This window comes from Acanthopagrus latus, chromosome 20 (genome assembly GCF_904848185.1).
Source record: "Acanthopagrus latus isolate v.2019 chromosome 20, fAcaLat1.1, whole genome shotgun sequence".
Classification (NCBI taxonomy): domain Eukaryota; kingdom Metazoa; phylum Chordata; class Actinopteri; order Spariformes; family Sparidae; genus Acanthopagrus; species Acanthopagrus latus.
The window spans coordinates 11192635-11206106 of record NC_051058.1 but is presented as its reverse complement, the minus strand read 5'-3'; the positions used below and the strand labels follow the sequence as shown (position 1 = coordinate 11206106).

The 13472-nt window shown below is 42.3% G+C and overlaps 4 protein-coding genes across 12 annotated transcripts in view; 2 read left to right on the top strand and 2 right to left on the bottom strand.

Annotated features, from left to right (window-relative positions):
• LOC119009378 (receptor-type tyrosine-protein phosphatase eta-like) overlaps positions 1 to 3302 on the top strand; it is a 29760-nt gene extending 26458 nt beyond the window's left edge. For 5 of the 8 annotated variants that reach the window (XM_037080585.1, XM_037080587.1, XM_037080589.1 and 2 more), the window contains 10 exons: positions 253 to 346; positions 438 to 473; positions 671 to 754; positions 922 to 1031; positions 1130 to 1206; positions 1494 to 1628; positions 1833 to 1955; positions 2159 to 2319; positions 2534 to 2669; positions 3017 to 3302. In XM_037080585.1, coding sequence (XP_036936480.1) covers positions 253 to 346; positions 438 to 473; positions 671 to 754; positions 922 to 1031; positions 1130 to 1206; positions 1494 to 1628; positions 1833 to 1955; positions 2159 to 2319; positions 2534 to 2669; positions 3017 to 3148 — 1088 coding nt within the window. In that variant the 3' untranslated portion in view covers positions 3149 to 3302. Of the gene's footprint in view, positions 1 to 252; positions 347 to 437; positions 489 to 670; positions 755 to 921; positions 1032 to 1129; positions 1207 to 1493; positions 1629 to 1832; positions 1956 to 2158; positions 2320 to 2533; positions 2670 to 3016 lie in introns of those variants that run through there. The other 3 variants (XM_037080586.1, XR_005071723.1, XM_037080590.1) reach the window with 3 other exon arrangements.
• A 154-nt stretch (positions 3303 to 3456) lies between these two features.
• si:dkey-197c15.6 (putative nuclease HARBI1) lies at positions 3457 to 6476 on the bottom strand. Its single transcript, XM_037080605.1, has 2 exons — positions 4899 to 6476; positions 3457 to 4116 (listed from the first exon to the last, which is right to left on the bottom strand). The coding sequence occupies exons 1-2, from the start codon at positions 5581 to 5583 to the stop codon at positions 3680 to 3682; spliced, it is 1122 nt and encodes a 373-aa protein (XP_036936500.1). The 5' UTR covers positions 5584 to 6476; the 3' UTR covers positions 3457 to 3679.
• Positions 6477 to 6633: 157 nt separating this feature from the next.
• On the bottom strand, positions 6634 to 9037 carry LOC119009390 (phosphatidylinositol glycan anchor biosynthesis, class P). 2 transcript variants are annotated; one of them, XM_037080615.1, is made up of 5 exons: positions 8919 to 9037; positions 8187 to 8271; positions 7444 to 7516; positions 7180 to 7298; positions 6634 to 7048 (listed from the first exon to the last, which is right to left on the bottom strand). In XM_037080615.1, the coding sequence occupies exons 2-5, from the start codon at positions 8266 to 8268 to the stop codon at positions 6933 to 6935; spliced, it is 390 nt and encodes a 129-aa protein (XP_036936510.1). In that variant the 5' UTR covers positions 8269 to 8271; positions 8919 to 9037; the 3' UTR covers positions 6634 to 6932. The 2 variants fall into 2 exon arrangements, with proteins under 2 accessions (XP_036936510.1, XP_036936508.1); XM_037080613.1 differs by lacking the exon at positions 8919 to 9037 and adding an exon at positions 8475 to 8636.
• A 78-nt stretch (positions 9038 to 9115) lies between these two features.
• On the top strand, positions 9116 to 12978 carry rexo4 (REX4 homolog, 3'-5' exonuclease). Its single transcript, XM_037080604.1, has 8 exons — positions 9116 to 9387; positions 9485 to 9813; positions 9901 to 10047; positions 11540 to 11733; positions 11881 to 11969; positions 12062 to 12136; positions 12220 to 12294; positions 12399 to 12978. Exons 1-8 carry the CDS (start codon positions 9154 to 9156, stop codon positions 12549 to 12551), a joined length of 1296 nt encoding a protein of 431 aa, XP_036936499.1. The 5' UTR covers positions 9116 to 9153; the 3' UTR covers positions 12552 to 12978.
• The last annotated feature ends 494 nt before the right edge of the window (positions 12979 to 13472 follow it).

Below are 13472 nucleotides of genomic sequence, written 5' to 3'. Positions count from 1 at the left end.
TATGTGACTTTTGGTTTCTTTTTGTAAAATATAAACAACGTATTCTCACTTTTTTTTCTCACTGTTGTGCTGTTTATGTCACCTGCTTGTTGTTTGGTTTTGATTATTTGAAACTGGTTTCTTTTATTAGATTACAACATCCTCATGATAGAGGGCAAATAAAGATAATGTGAGGCTGATGCAATAGGGACTGCTCTGTTGCGTTTCCACTTCATGTTACATATCACTTAAAGCAGATTTTACTTCCTCTAGGAGTCATTGCAGGTTCAGTGTTTGCTGTGCTCCTTTTTGTTGTCCTGGTCTGTCTTGTTGTCTTCATTTTGCTGAAAAGACCAGATATTATCAGGTTGGTGCTGCCTCAGTGACTACATCTGCATTATCTCCCTGAAATGTACTCTCCAGACTCATAAATGAAACACTTTGTTTCTTTCCCACAGAAGAAAAAAGCTTGTCACTGTTGGCTCCAAACAATCTAATAAAAAGCGCAAGTAAGTATACTCTTCATAATGTTAACACCACTATCAGTGCATCTGGATGAGAAAGAAAGAAAAATTGCTGTATCTGTGATTACTGTCTGTCCCTATTCTGTAATATTTATGTAAATCAGTTCTCTTTTATGGGATTATTACATACATTATACTTTTTATGTTTTTTTTTTTGTTTTTTTTTAAGAACTATTTCGGTGGCAAAGTTTCCAGACCACTTCTACCAATTACGTGGGGACGACAACCGGGGTTTCAGCCAGGAGTATGAGGTGCATAAGAAAGATATATAATGTTTTTTTTCTGTGCTCTTTTGCATCGGCCTATACTTGCAACAGACTGTAAATGTGCCTGTGTGTCATCGTGGTGCTGCTCTATTCTGTTTCCTGTTGTGCTTTGTCTCAATTGCGTGCCGTGTCATCTGCAAACTGTCATGCAGAGCCTCCTTCCTGTCGGCACGGGGCAGACACAGAAGACGGCTCTTCTGCCTGAGAACAAAGCGAGGAACCGGCTCGACAGTGTCCTGCCATGTAAGCCTGTGGCGAGACGGTATTCATACAACAGTTCCTGACCCAATGATTCAGTTTCCAGTCGTGGCTGATGTGGTGCATTGCAACAAAAAAACATCTCCTGTTTTCTTATCTTAGACGACTGGTGCCGGGTGAAGCTAACTACATCAGATCCCAATGCGACCTCTGACTACATAAATGCCAGTTACATGCCCGTAGGTATTACTTGATGCCTGAAAAATCATTTAGTAAAACTCGTTCTCTAATTGTTGTACACCAGGATACGTTGAGCTTATAAAAAAAACTTTACTCAAGTGGTTAAAAAAAGTCCTTCAGTTAGAAGAAACAGATTGAGAAGCTTGAACCTTTCACCTCTCTGGAGTGAAGTGGCACAGTTGCAAGCAAATGGCTGCTGGAACATTGTGCAGATTGACATCAGGACAATCAAAGACACATAAAAGCTCAAAAAGTCTACATATTAATTTTGACAATCACTTCTCAGGGCTACAACAGCGACAGAGAGTACATCGCCACTCAGGGTCCTCTGCCGTCCACAGTGAATGATTTCTGGAGGATGATCTGGGAGCAAAAAGTGACAGGCATCGTCATGGTAACCAACTGCACCGAGGGAGGACGGGTGAGTTCCCATGAAGATTTGAGAACCTTTTACTGGTGCAAACTGAAAACGTAGTGATTTGCCATGAATCATTTCTGTGCTCTCTAGTTATCAGGTTTTTCGTAGGATGTTCAGTCAGTGTTCAGTGCCACTTCATGGTCTAGTGCTGCAGCTACACGCTTCAAGAACTTAATTTTGCATTTTTTTTGTTTTTCCTTTTCCTAGACTAAGTGTGAACAGTACTGGCCTGCCAACAGTGATCCTTGCCGTTATGGAGAGCTGACAGTCACCATGAATTCTGAGCAGCAGGAGCCAAACTGGACCTTGAGGGACTTTAGGGTGAAACATGTACGAAACACCTCTAAAATGTTTATGGTGTAACTAAGTAGGTTGGGTTTCTTGATATATTCCCAAGTCAGAAGGCACGACAAAGTGAAACAAAAGTACCAAATGTGTGGTTGAGGATTTTTGGTATCATTTACCGACCGCTATATTGGTTAAAAACAGACCTACAGTGTTTGATTTCCTTTTTTTAAAATCTTTTCTCTCAGAGTAAGACCTCAGAGGAGCGCACAGTGAGACATTTTCATTTCACTGCTTGGCCTGACCATGGAGTCCCACAGGGCACAGAAGTCCTGATCCAGTTCAGAGGACTGGTGAGACAGCACATCCACAGAGAAGGAGCTGGAGCGCCAACTGTGGTTCACTGCAGGTACAGAACGAGCGCTTGTCTAGTTTCAGGTCCAGAGCCATCTTTGGACACTTTTATGTGGAAACCACATTAGGGAAACGAAATAATGAGGTTAAACTGAAAAAAAGCTTACTGTATTTATATCTTGTCTTACAACCATCAGGACCACCTGATGATGATCAACATCACACCTGTACACTAACTGCTTACATCTTGCTGTGTGTGTCTCTGTCAGTGCTGGAGTGGGGCGGACTGGAACTATCATTGCCCTGGATGTGCTGCTTCAGCAGCTTGAGAAGGAAAGAGCAGTGGGCATCAATGCCTTTGTGCACAAGATGAGACTGAATCGACCTCACATGGTGCAGACGGAGGTAAAACAGGTCGTCCTAAATAGCTTCAGGCTGCGCTTTCACTTCCTTAGTTACCTGACTATAAAGTGTGATATAGTACAAGTAACACCTTTAAATTAAGTTTGCCATGTAATACTTACGTGTAAGAACTGAAATCATGTTTTCAGTCTCATTAATGTAGGCTTCACTGAGCTAATGTTTCTGTCTATAAGCATCTTTACAATCTTAGTGAAACTGAATTAAGAGTCCAAACACAAGTGCTAGACATCTACACTATGCAGTTTGTAATCTGGCTGCCACAGGGTTTAAGGATAAACACACTGTGTACATTTTTAAATCACCAGCCACTGTGAATTATTTCTTTACAGTCCCTGTACATTTTCCTGCACCAGTGCATCATGGACTGTCTGCTGACAGACAAGAAGGCTGAGGAGCACGTGTACGAGAACCCAGACCCGATATACGACACAGAGCTCCAAGTCTTTCACACAAATCCTTGAGACTTTCAGCCCTGCAACTAAACTAAAAAAAACTGCTATATTTAGTTTAATTACATTAAATTTATATTCATAAGACACTTAAGATAATGTTTACATTTAATTTTTGTTCATCTCATTTGTCAAACATGTAGTATAATGCATGTAGTATAATACTACTACTATTATTATTATTATTATTATTATTATTATTATTATGTGAGGAGCCACACTCTCTGTTTTCAGATCTAGTTTAGAAACTTTAAGAAATGTAGGAGGAAAAGACATTTTGTTTCTATTTGTACAAGAAATAAAATATTTTTTATTAACAAAAATCCCTGAATGTGGTTTTACAAAGTCTGCAACTGAGATTAAAAAAAAAGAAAAAAAAAAACAGATCACATTTAGAGGTTAGTGTCAGAAAGTCACAGAACAGCAACTCGCCTTCGACTGTAACTTATTAAGTCTTATTTTAGGCATCATAAACTGGGTTTGGGTTCCAGTTCCAGTGTTTGATCCTTTTGCGTCCTGCAGTGGCGAATGCGCCAACTCTGCTCACGCGTCCTCCTCTGTGGCGTCTTTACTTGGTGGGTTCTTGCTGCTGGAGACGACAGATTTATTAAACTTACTATCAATGATTTCCTGTCTGGCTTTCACAGCCTCAGAGTTGATTTCTACTGGCACTGAACGCTGCCTCCCTGGATGCAGGGGCTCGATTTTACCAGCTACGGGCGGGGGAGGGGTGGAGAACTTCTTGGCGATGTTGTGTAGGACGCTGCACGACTTGATGATGTTGGACTTTTTGTCCAGGGAGCCTTCTTGCGCAAAACCCAACTGCATCAGACACTTGAAGCGCCTCTTCATGGAGCCGAGCGTCGTCCGCATGACGTTGTGGATCTTTGCGTGGGCCTCGTTGAAGCGGATCTCCTTGTCGTTGGCCGGTTCTGACACAGGAGTCAAGACGTGCATGCTCAGTTTATAGCTTTTCCCACCTTTGAGAAAGACACAAGACCGATGAAGTGTTAATCCTGAAGACTTGGAATTTAGTACACGATGCTGGGAAACTCATCTGCACCTCCAATCCAAGGAAACCAGCTCATGTGAGCATTCTATTTGGAAGACGATAAAATAATGCTCTTAAAACACACAAAAAGGGGTGTGCATCATCATGCATGTTAGTGACAGTAAATCAATATCTTTTTATTTGAGAATGCAGCAAAAAATGCTTGGGGTAATATCATAATTATAATTCCTACCTGCTTAGTAGGCAAGATATAGGCAAGATAGCTTCGTGTTTGATAGACAGATTTGAGGGAGCACTGCAAAAACATGTGTGCATATGCGCTGATGTATCGATGTCAGAATTTCTTCATTCCTGAGTATCATCAGTCCCAAATATCATTAACAGAAACACACCAATAAGTGGTGTGAGTTCAGACCGTTGGAAGGAGCAAAATGGTTGATTTAATGCATTTCGTTTATATTATTTTGGCCTTTAAATGTTTTTTTTATTTTATTGACAACCTCAGAGATGACAGGAAACAGGATGGGGGGGGGGGGGGGGCATGCAGCAAGGGTGCCCAGGCTGGGACTCGAACCCGCGGCCGCTGCAGTGAGGACAAAGCCTCTGAACATGGGACGTCTGTTTCTCCTGTGTTAAATTAGTGGCAGGTGATGCAGCAGGTCGTGTGTGAGTGGGATGGTTTTACACTTGCACATGTTGAGCATCATTACGTCATTGCCTTCTGTGTCTCATGCTGTGCACGCGTCTTACCGATGACCCAGTACGGTCCGTGCAGGTCCTCCTCCATCTCCCTCCCTTTAAACGACGACTCCCACATCTCCTGCTCGAGCGTGCTGCCCACGCAGCACTTCTCCACGCTCAGTATGTTGCCGTCGGAGTCGCATATGAACTGGCTCACCACCGACGTGTGACCCAGCGTGTTGACGAACGACCTGAAGCTGTCCTTCTCGTACGGAGAGGCTCGGATCTTGAAGTGGGCCGGAGCCAGGACGCCCAGCACGTTGGGGATCCCGCACAGCTTCTCTATCTCGAAGGCGACGTTGGATTTGGCGTCCTGCATCAGCGGGAACGAGATGAACTGGTCGGACATCCCCGCGATGACCCCGGACACCGTGCCGATGACCGCCGTGTAGTCCGTCTGGCTCAGGTCGACCTTCTGCAGGATGGCGGCGGAGGCGACTCCGTGCGCGTAATAGTTCAGCGCCACCATGACCATCTCGTCCACGGACAGCGCGGGCTTCTTCGCGGCCGCTTTCCTCATGCGGATGCGGACGGAGTCTGTGATGAAGGCGATGCAGGGTCGGGTGAGGTGGAACATCTGGAACAACGTCTCGTCGTCCATGTCGTCGAAGCAGCTCGGAGTCCCGAGGTCCTCCTCGTCCGGTCCGAGCAGCGCCTCCTGGACCGCCAGCCACACCGGCAGAGCGAAGGCCATGTGTCCACGGCTGTTCACAACAAAAACAGCATGAATGACAGATAACAAACAGCAGCAGGAATCATGGAAGCGCACGGTCTTCTTCTACGATGCTCACGGAGCCGGTAGAGCTGCACGCCATCGCCACCTGGTGGACAGGAACGGAAACTACATGCAAATGCAGCTGTGTTTAAATAAACAAATAACATGCCGTTTAGGGGGAAATAATCGTAGGTAGTTTTAATGGAAAGTACCTCATATAACTACAGACCATCCCTTAGTATCACGTAAGAACACTGTCTTCTTCTAAAGCTTTAGCAAATCCTTAAAGTGGCTCGTTTTCACCACCTAGTGGTCAGAGATAATACATACAAACAATTGCAGCTGCAGAGTAAATAAATAAGGGGAAGAAATCACGTAGTTTCATTTCAGTGGCATATAAAATACTTAGAAATTTACCTACATATCACCCACCACTATCAAATAGAACTTAATTTACTGTAAACCGACACATGCTTTGCATACACTGTACACAAACACCCACAGTGTTTGTTTTAGCACTATTTGTTTATAGTTTGCAGATACACTTGTGTATATAGGCACTGTATACTGATGGTCATTGTTGCTTTTTATGTATTATGATACATACACCTGACCTCAAAAAGAATTTGACTCTGGATTTGAGTTGTTCAATAAAGTATATTTTGATTTTTAAGTACTCAGGGAAACTTTAATCATCATTCTTTACACTTGGACCCTGACTTGTGCATACCTACCTACCATATGTACATCTAGTTGGGGTTTAAACCAATCAGATTGATGTATTTGGCGATAAAATCTTGTCTAAAGATGCTAGTTGTAATTTCGAATCAGACAATTTCAAACTGTTCCAGAAACTGTGATTTGTTAAAACTTCACTCCTAAATTTATAGCAGTTGATCTTGAGGTGAGAATCTTGCCCCTAAAATTCACAATGCAAGAGGATATTTGTATAAAGAAAGCATAGCTGATTTATTTCATATGATAATAATGTTATTATTAAAAGTGTAATAATTGCACAACATGTAACCATTTATAAAAAAGTATGAACTTTATTGAATATAATTATATGCTTCCACTTTCACCAAATGTACAAGTTGCTCTGATAGTATGTTAATTTGGCCAGAATATTACGTTACATCACATTTAGCATGTCACAAGACACGAGTTTGTCCAATGTAGATGTAGAAAAAGTACATTTATTCAGTACATCTTTGCACTGATGTTGCACTGTTCCTGGACAAATAAATAAAGTGTAAACAGTGACGGCACAGTAAATCCCCAGCAGCTTCACTTCAGCTCTGCCTCCAGCGAAAATCAGTTTGTGCTTCTTATTGCTCGGGCGACAAATAGAACATTTTGTTGACTTCGCTTATGGAAACATCTTTCAGTCTGGGTATCCCCCCCTTGTGGCAGCCATCTGGCTTTTGGCCCTGAGCGTACACATCTGTGACAGAAAGGAGAGGGAATTTGAAACTCGGTGAGAAAATCCTCCTAACGTTTGAGAACATCAATTACAATGTTAATATCAGGAGCATTTGTAATCCAAATTTATCCACACAAGAGCAACATACTCACCTGTGATGTTGTCAATAGAGTCGAGTGGAGCCGTGTTGTTCATGTTCACTCCGAACAGCAACACCAAAGCGATCATTAATGCGACCAGCAGATAGATTGGCACAGCAAGGGCCCAGTATCTGCACGAAACAAAATGTTTAAGTTAACAGATGATTAACGTCTAATGTGGTACGTATATTATCCGAGACATGTGACTCCATTTAACAGTCAAAAGAGGGAACTCATTATTGAATTAATATAATCTGATTATATTATTCTCCTTACTTTTGAGGCCAGTAAGTAAGTCCTATTGAATGAAGCCACTCCTCTGGTACATACGCCCACAGGCAAAACAGACCTGTGGAGAGAAGACGGGAAAGTAGCTAAAAGTACAGCCGACACAGATGACAGAGTTTATGGTTTGAACACTCATTCACACTGAGAAATGAAAGTTAGGACATTCTTTGCTGTTACCTTACACACACTGCCAGTGTTAACGCACGGTTTACAGTCATCTTAACATGACAGTGAGTGAGTACAATGACTACATCCGACTCATTGTATTAGGATTTTCGGGGAATTTAAAGTACCTCTGTTGAGTACTTCAGTACTTCAGTAGATCAGACACAAGGATAAAAACAATTACATTGTTACATTACAATTACATTACATACCCCCCCCCCCTCCCCCCACACAAAATCCCATGGAATCCAAAATGGTAGAAGAATTAAGTAGTGTTAAACTAAAGTGACATGAAAATAAATCCTTAACTTTGTGAATGGGGTGCAATGACAATAGACAAGGCTATTTTCCCATGAGTTTTTGTGTCTCATATTTTAGACTATGTAACTTGCCCATGTTGCTTTATGAGCCCAGTGGAATTATGCCTCTGCAGTTGAACTGGTAATGCATGTAAACATGTATGAACATGCTATTCAGTGCACGTATGTACCTGCTGGACCAGACGTTATAAACATGTCGTCTATCACTTTATCATTGGAAAAGACAAATATAAGTAGTTTACTTACAAAAGCCAAAATGTGAGCCAAGGTAAAGTACAAAGCCATAAATGGCCCTCTCAGGCAGTGGAGAGGGAGAGTTTTCCACCATGATCTGAAACGACAACCAAATAAAAGAGACAATGAAGAAGTGCGGCAATTCAAGGAACGTATACAGCTTCAAACCCAATGTTAGCTCGAGTTACATACTTATAAATATGTGTTAAAGTCAACAGCTAGCACCAGAATCGTCACAACAATCAGACATGTTCCTCTTTTTTCCTATCAATGCAGCTAAACTGAGGTTTGGACATTTACCCAGATGTCGTTGAGATATGCGACGCGACGTATTTCTCAAAAATGAAAGTTTAAAACAAGATCAAAATCTACATTTTAAGCCCTTTTCTGCGCTCTGACACTTCAAGCTGTCAGACATCGTCGCTCAATTAGCTTGCCTACGTTTTGTCCCACCCGATGTCCGGTCCGGTGTCACACGTTTTCCAGAAAGTAAGTTCCGCATTAGGAATAGGAGGCAAAACAAACAGCAAAACAGGATTTTAAGCGTGTCATTATTTTATATGAATTAGCGCCTATATGAATCGAAATACTACACTGCAATTGGTGAATTATCGAGCTTAGTAATGCACTAGAAATAACTAGGATGTCACGATTCCATGTTTCTGCCGGACAGAATCCCCTGCTGCACATTTCGGAAATACACAATCCAGCATGGTTTCGCAGCAGCTGAGGTGCACTACTGACCAAGTGTCTCAGCTATTAAGGACAGTATCCGAGCAAGTATCCTGTGTCGGTGTCGCTACACGGTAAACTTAGTTTGGGGAAACAGCCCTCGGTGATACGTCACTGACCGTTACTTTTTGAACGTTACCTGGTAACCAAGTGACGGAGCTGTGACGGCCCAGCGTGGCTGAGGAGGAGGGAAAGGTTTACAGACTTTAAACAAGCAATAAGAAGTGTTTCAGTGAAAGTGGCCGTCATGTCAAAGGTGCAGACAAAAAAGACGGAATCGTCTGCCAAGACACGACGACCAAAATCTTCAGAGACACAATTCACGGCGAAAAAGAAACGCAAACAGTGGCTGGAGGTGAAGTATGTCAAGCTAAAACCTCCTCCCCAGAAGAAGGAAAAACCTAAAGTTCAGCAAACCCAGAACCCCCAACCCCCAAAAGATGCCCAGGACTTCTCGTCTAACTGGAAAACATTACAAGAGGTGAGAAGCATACTAACATGTATTCCCTTTATTACCCTGTACTTGTTTCTGCTTCCCTAAAAAAAAAAGGTTCACACTTTTTCTAAACTTTCTGCAGGTGCTGAAGGTCAGTCAGCCAGCAAAGAAGAAGCCCGTACCACCAAAACCCCACAATGGTGCACTGCAGAAAAAGAAGGCTGAAGAAACCTCTTCCAAAGATATTTCCAAGAACAATATATGTCCTAAGCAGACAGACACAGTGAAAAAAACGAAGCACAAGACAGCTCCGGCCACTGTTGTTCCCGAGGTCTCTCAGGTGAACCTGAAGGTCCCTGGTGTCTCGGGTCAGCCTGCTACTCTAAAAAGGAAAAAGGAGGGTGGAAAGTCAGACGGCGAGCAAGCAGCCAAGAAGAATAAGCCTGCGGTTGAAGAGAGGAAACCTACATCGTTAGTATATACAGCGCTGAATTCAGCTCATATTTGTGTCAAGAATAATTGTGACCGCTAAGTTCATCTCGTCCTGTGCTGTTGTAGAGACGACCTGTGGTTCGATGATGTGGATCCTGACGACATTGAGGCAACAGTGGGAGCAGAGGCAGCAGAGATCATGAGGAGGAAGCAGGGCGTTAAGAAGCACAAGGACACAGAAAGCGCCCTGGTCAAGGAGAAAGCCTTTGAGGGGTGAGTGTGTAATGTGATGTTACAAAACAAAACGTGCTTCAGGAGAGTTCAGGTCATACTGTTACGGACATGTAACGTGACATGTAATGTGACAGACAACCACAAGTTAAATCAGTCAGAATGCTGTCATCCAAATTAATGTTGATAATGACAGTAAAATGTATTGCTAGGCTAAACTTACATCTTCTGAATTACGCAGTTGAGTTAGTATCTGATAAGTCTGATACAACCTGAATGCAGCATTGACAGCAATCCAGCTGCAGTATTGTTATTATGCTATGAATACAAGATATTATTTTAAAGGACCATGCAGGTGTTTGTGTATATTTGAGGGCATTTCACAAATGCTGCACATGTAGTTTGACTTTTTGGATAATTCCCTTGTTTGCGTTCTTGGCAAGAAATGGGTGATAAGACTGATAACGCTCCAGTTGGACTAGTGTTAATGTTCTTATTTAACTTATGGCAAGGAAAAAGAATATTTTCCAAAATAAGCAGCCTATTTCTGTTACATTACTGCCAACCATTTTTAGATTAGTGCATGTGAGACTGGTTTCAATTTTATTTTGTAATGGCAGCTTGTAGCTTTTTGTTTGAGAGCAGGGGCTGATTTAGAAGTGCCTCGTTGGAGGGGCGATCAAGTATGGCTTTCTTACATCTGAGACTCAAGAATAGGCCCTCAGAAAGCTGTTTTTCACTACTGAAAACTAAGAAATGACCATTTTCATTTTCCTAATTGTTGAAACTTAGTTTGTAAATACAAAGCTAAACGTTTAGTTGCCTTGAAGGGAGGAAAAACATACATAATCAAAAGTCTAGAACATGACGACATACTGAGGAAGAAGACTGGCACAACATACAAATAGCCTGAGAAAGATAGATACTGTAGTTAGGTCAACTTTCTGCTTTTAGTGCTGTGACTGCTACTACGGTTACTACTGGAAAAGGATGACATGCTTTGATGCTCAACCACAACAGCTTTGTATTCCTCCTCTGTCAGAAACACTTTGTTTGAGCTCCTTTCTCTTTAAATTCCTCCTTCTGAATACATGGCCTGCTCTGATTGGTCAGCTGGCCCACTCCTGCGCCTACTGAGACTACTAACAACAACAGAGCAGCTGTGCAAGATTAATTCTTCTGTGCCAAACTAGACATTAGGCAGAATATGTGACATTGTGATGTAGTCTGATGTCACAGAGTCACAGAATTAAAGGCAGGACTACTGATGAGGCGTTTCAGGATCAGTGTTTTGTGTGGGAGAGAAGAACTTCTGTATGTGCTGACTTTGGCCTTTTTAACTTTCAAGGTCGTTTCAATGCACAAAAACCTGTAACACACTGAAGCAAAAGCCCAGTAGTTCTCCTTTAAATAATTTTCTTATGTATGTAATAGAAACCGATACGTCTCCTGGGCCCTAACTCCTCAGCCAGGTTGACATAGTAGTGACAACTGTCCTCTCTTATCACCCTGCTCACTACCCGCCAATCATTAGCCTCACCAGAGCCGTGGCCATCGATTGCGAGATGGTGGGAGTCGGTCCTAACGGAGAGGACAGCCTCTTGGCTCGTGTGTCCCTCGTGAACCACTTTGGGAAATGCATCTATGACAAATACGTGAAACCCACGGAGAAGGTGACGGACTACAGGACAGAGTTCAGCGGCATCCGGCCAGAGGACATCAAGGATGGTGAGTCATGAGGGCAGCTATGATGAAAAACTGAAACAAATAAAAGCTGTAGAAATGGTAAACAATTGCTTTAAACTGTCCCTTTTAAAATAGTCTCTATGTACTGTTGTACCATAATTTCTCATTTATGTTTTTTTCCTGCTACAGGAGAGGATGTACGAACTGTGCAGAGGGAAGTGGCTGACATCCTAAAAGGCAGAATTGTGGTTGGACACGCCATACACAATGACTTAAAGGTAGCCTGGAGGAAATATCTGAGAGGAAAAGGAAACAATTTTCAAAATAAATGTCAGCACTTACAAACCAATCTTCAATCTTCCTGTTTCAGATTTTACTCTTGGATCATCCAAAGAAGAAAATCCGGGACACGCAGAAGTATAAACCTTTCCAGAAGATTGCAAAGGTACCTCTACGACCTGATGGTGTTCCCAATCTAATTCTCAGAATCACTGCTGTAATCTAAATGACTGTTTTCTTGTTTTTTAGACTTCTCGACCTGCGCTGAGAGTCCTCTGTAGACAAATACTCAATGTTAATGTCCAGCAGGGTGAACATTCATCCGTAAGTCGCCAAACCATCAACTTTCTCCTGTTGTTTCTGAACAGCAACACATCCACTGTAAAACATCTCACACCGATCTCCCTCCTCTCTCTGCTGTCTGTCAGGTCCAAGATGCACAGGCCACCATGAGGCTCTACACGCTGGTGAGGAAACAGTGGGAAAAAGAGATTAAAGAAAGTCAGCAAAACAAAGACTCAGACAAAAAGAGAAATCCCAAATTGCCCAAGAAAGAGGACAAGAAGCCCGTGGGACTTTGAACTCACAGCTGCAAGAGGAGTTTGAGGTTTTTGTTTTTGGAAACTCTATCACCACAAAAACAGATCATTAAAAACAAGAAGGCTACAGGTGGACTTTGTCAGACTGATCTCCTGAGAGCGGACTTTTCATGGGGAGAAAGATAGTTTTGGCTGATTTAAAACATAGGGGAGATATTATTTACACCGATCCTTTCATCCATTTCCCCCTCAAATATTCCCAGTCATAATTTCCCAAAATGCTATTCCCATCACTGTTAGACAGATGTTCAAATCATTCGACATCTAATATCCTCTCTGGACACAAAGTGTATTGTTTTTGTGTCTGTGGTTACAGTCTTTTGTTTTTAATCATTTGATTCCTTGATGCCTTAGAAGCTGGATGTATTGGGAAGTATGAATTAAATGAGAGAGTGTTATGTCTTTTATGTCTATGAAGCTATGTCAAGTTTGTTTTTCTAAAGCTCGTCATTAGTGATACAGTTTTTGTGAAAGACAGAAGTGAGCTGATTTGGCTCCGATCTTACCTTAAACTGTGCTCTCTGAGAAACGACATAGAATATCAGAAATCCAGTCCTCTTAAATTTGTGAGCGTATATTTTTTTGGGGATCTGCTCTCTTAGGATCCACAGGATGTTTGGATGCATGGTGACACCTGTGTATGGTAGCTATCAAAATCCTCTTGCTCATGATGCTGGTGTACAACAGCTTAGTTTGGACTATTAACTGCTTCACTGATGGCCAAAGTTGACTCTTGATTCTCACAGCTGCATATTCCTCTGCACAGGTCTATCTTGGGCTTCAATCCTGGGGACCAAGTGAATGATTTAGGCTGCCTGTGAGCCCACTGTGTGTCAGCGTGATTTGCTGCCCCTGTTTGATGGAGAATCTGTCCCACTCATAGTAGGAATGAAACCTTGGGCA

Coding starts and splice junctions, on each gene's coding strand:
- LOC119009390 (XM_037080615.1), bottom strand. CDS start 8,268: ATGGTGGAAAACTCTCCCTCTCCACTGCCTGAGAGGGCCATTTATGGC. Junction 7,517..8,186: donor TGGCTCACATTTTGGCTTTT/GTAAGTAAACTA, acceptor TTCTCTCCACAG/GTCTGTTTTGCCTGTGGGCG. Junction 7,299..7,443: donor CTTACTTACTGGCCTCAAAA/GTAAGGAGAATA, acceptor TGTTTCGTGCAG/ATACTGGGCCCTTGCTGTGC.
- si:dkey-197c15.6 (XM_037080605.1), bottom strand. CDS start 5,583: ATGGCCTTCGCTCTGCCGGTGTGGCTGGCGGTCCAGGAGGCGCTGCTC. Junction 4,117..4,898: donor CGGACCGTACTGGGTCATCG/GTAAGACGCGTG, acceptor TCTTTCTCAAAG/GTGGGAAAAGCTATAAACTG.
- rexo4 (XM_037080604.1), top strand. CDS start 9,154: ATGTCAAAGGTGCAGACAAAAAAGACGGAATCGTCTGCCAAGACACGA. Junction 9,814..9,900: donor GAAGAGAGGAAACCTACATC/GTTAGTATATAC, acceptor GTGCTGTTGTAG/AGACGACCTGTGGTTCGATG. Junction 11,970..12,061: donor CCATACACAATGACTTAAAG/GTAGCCTGGAGG, acceptor TTCCTGTTTCAG/ATTTTACTCTTGGATCATCC.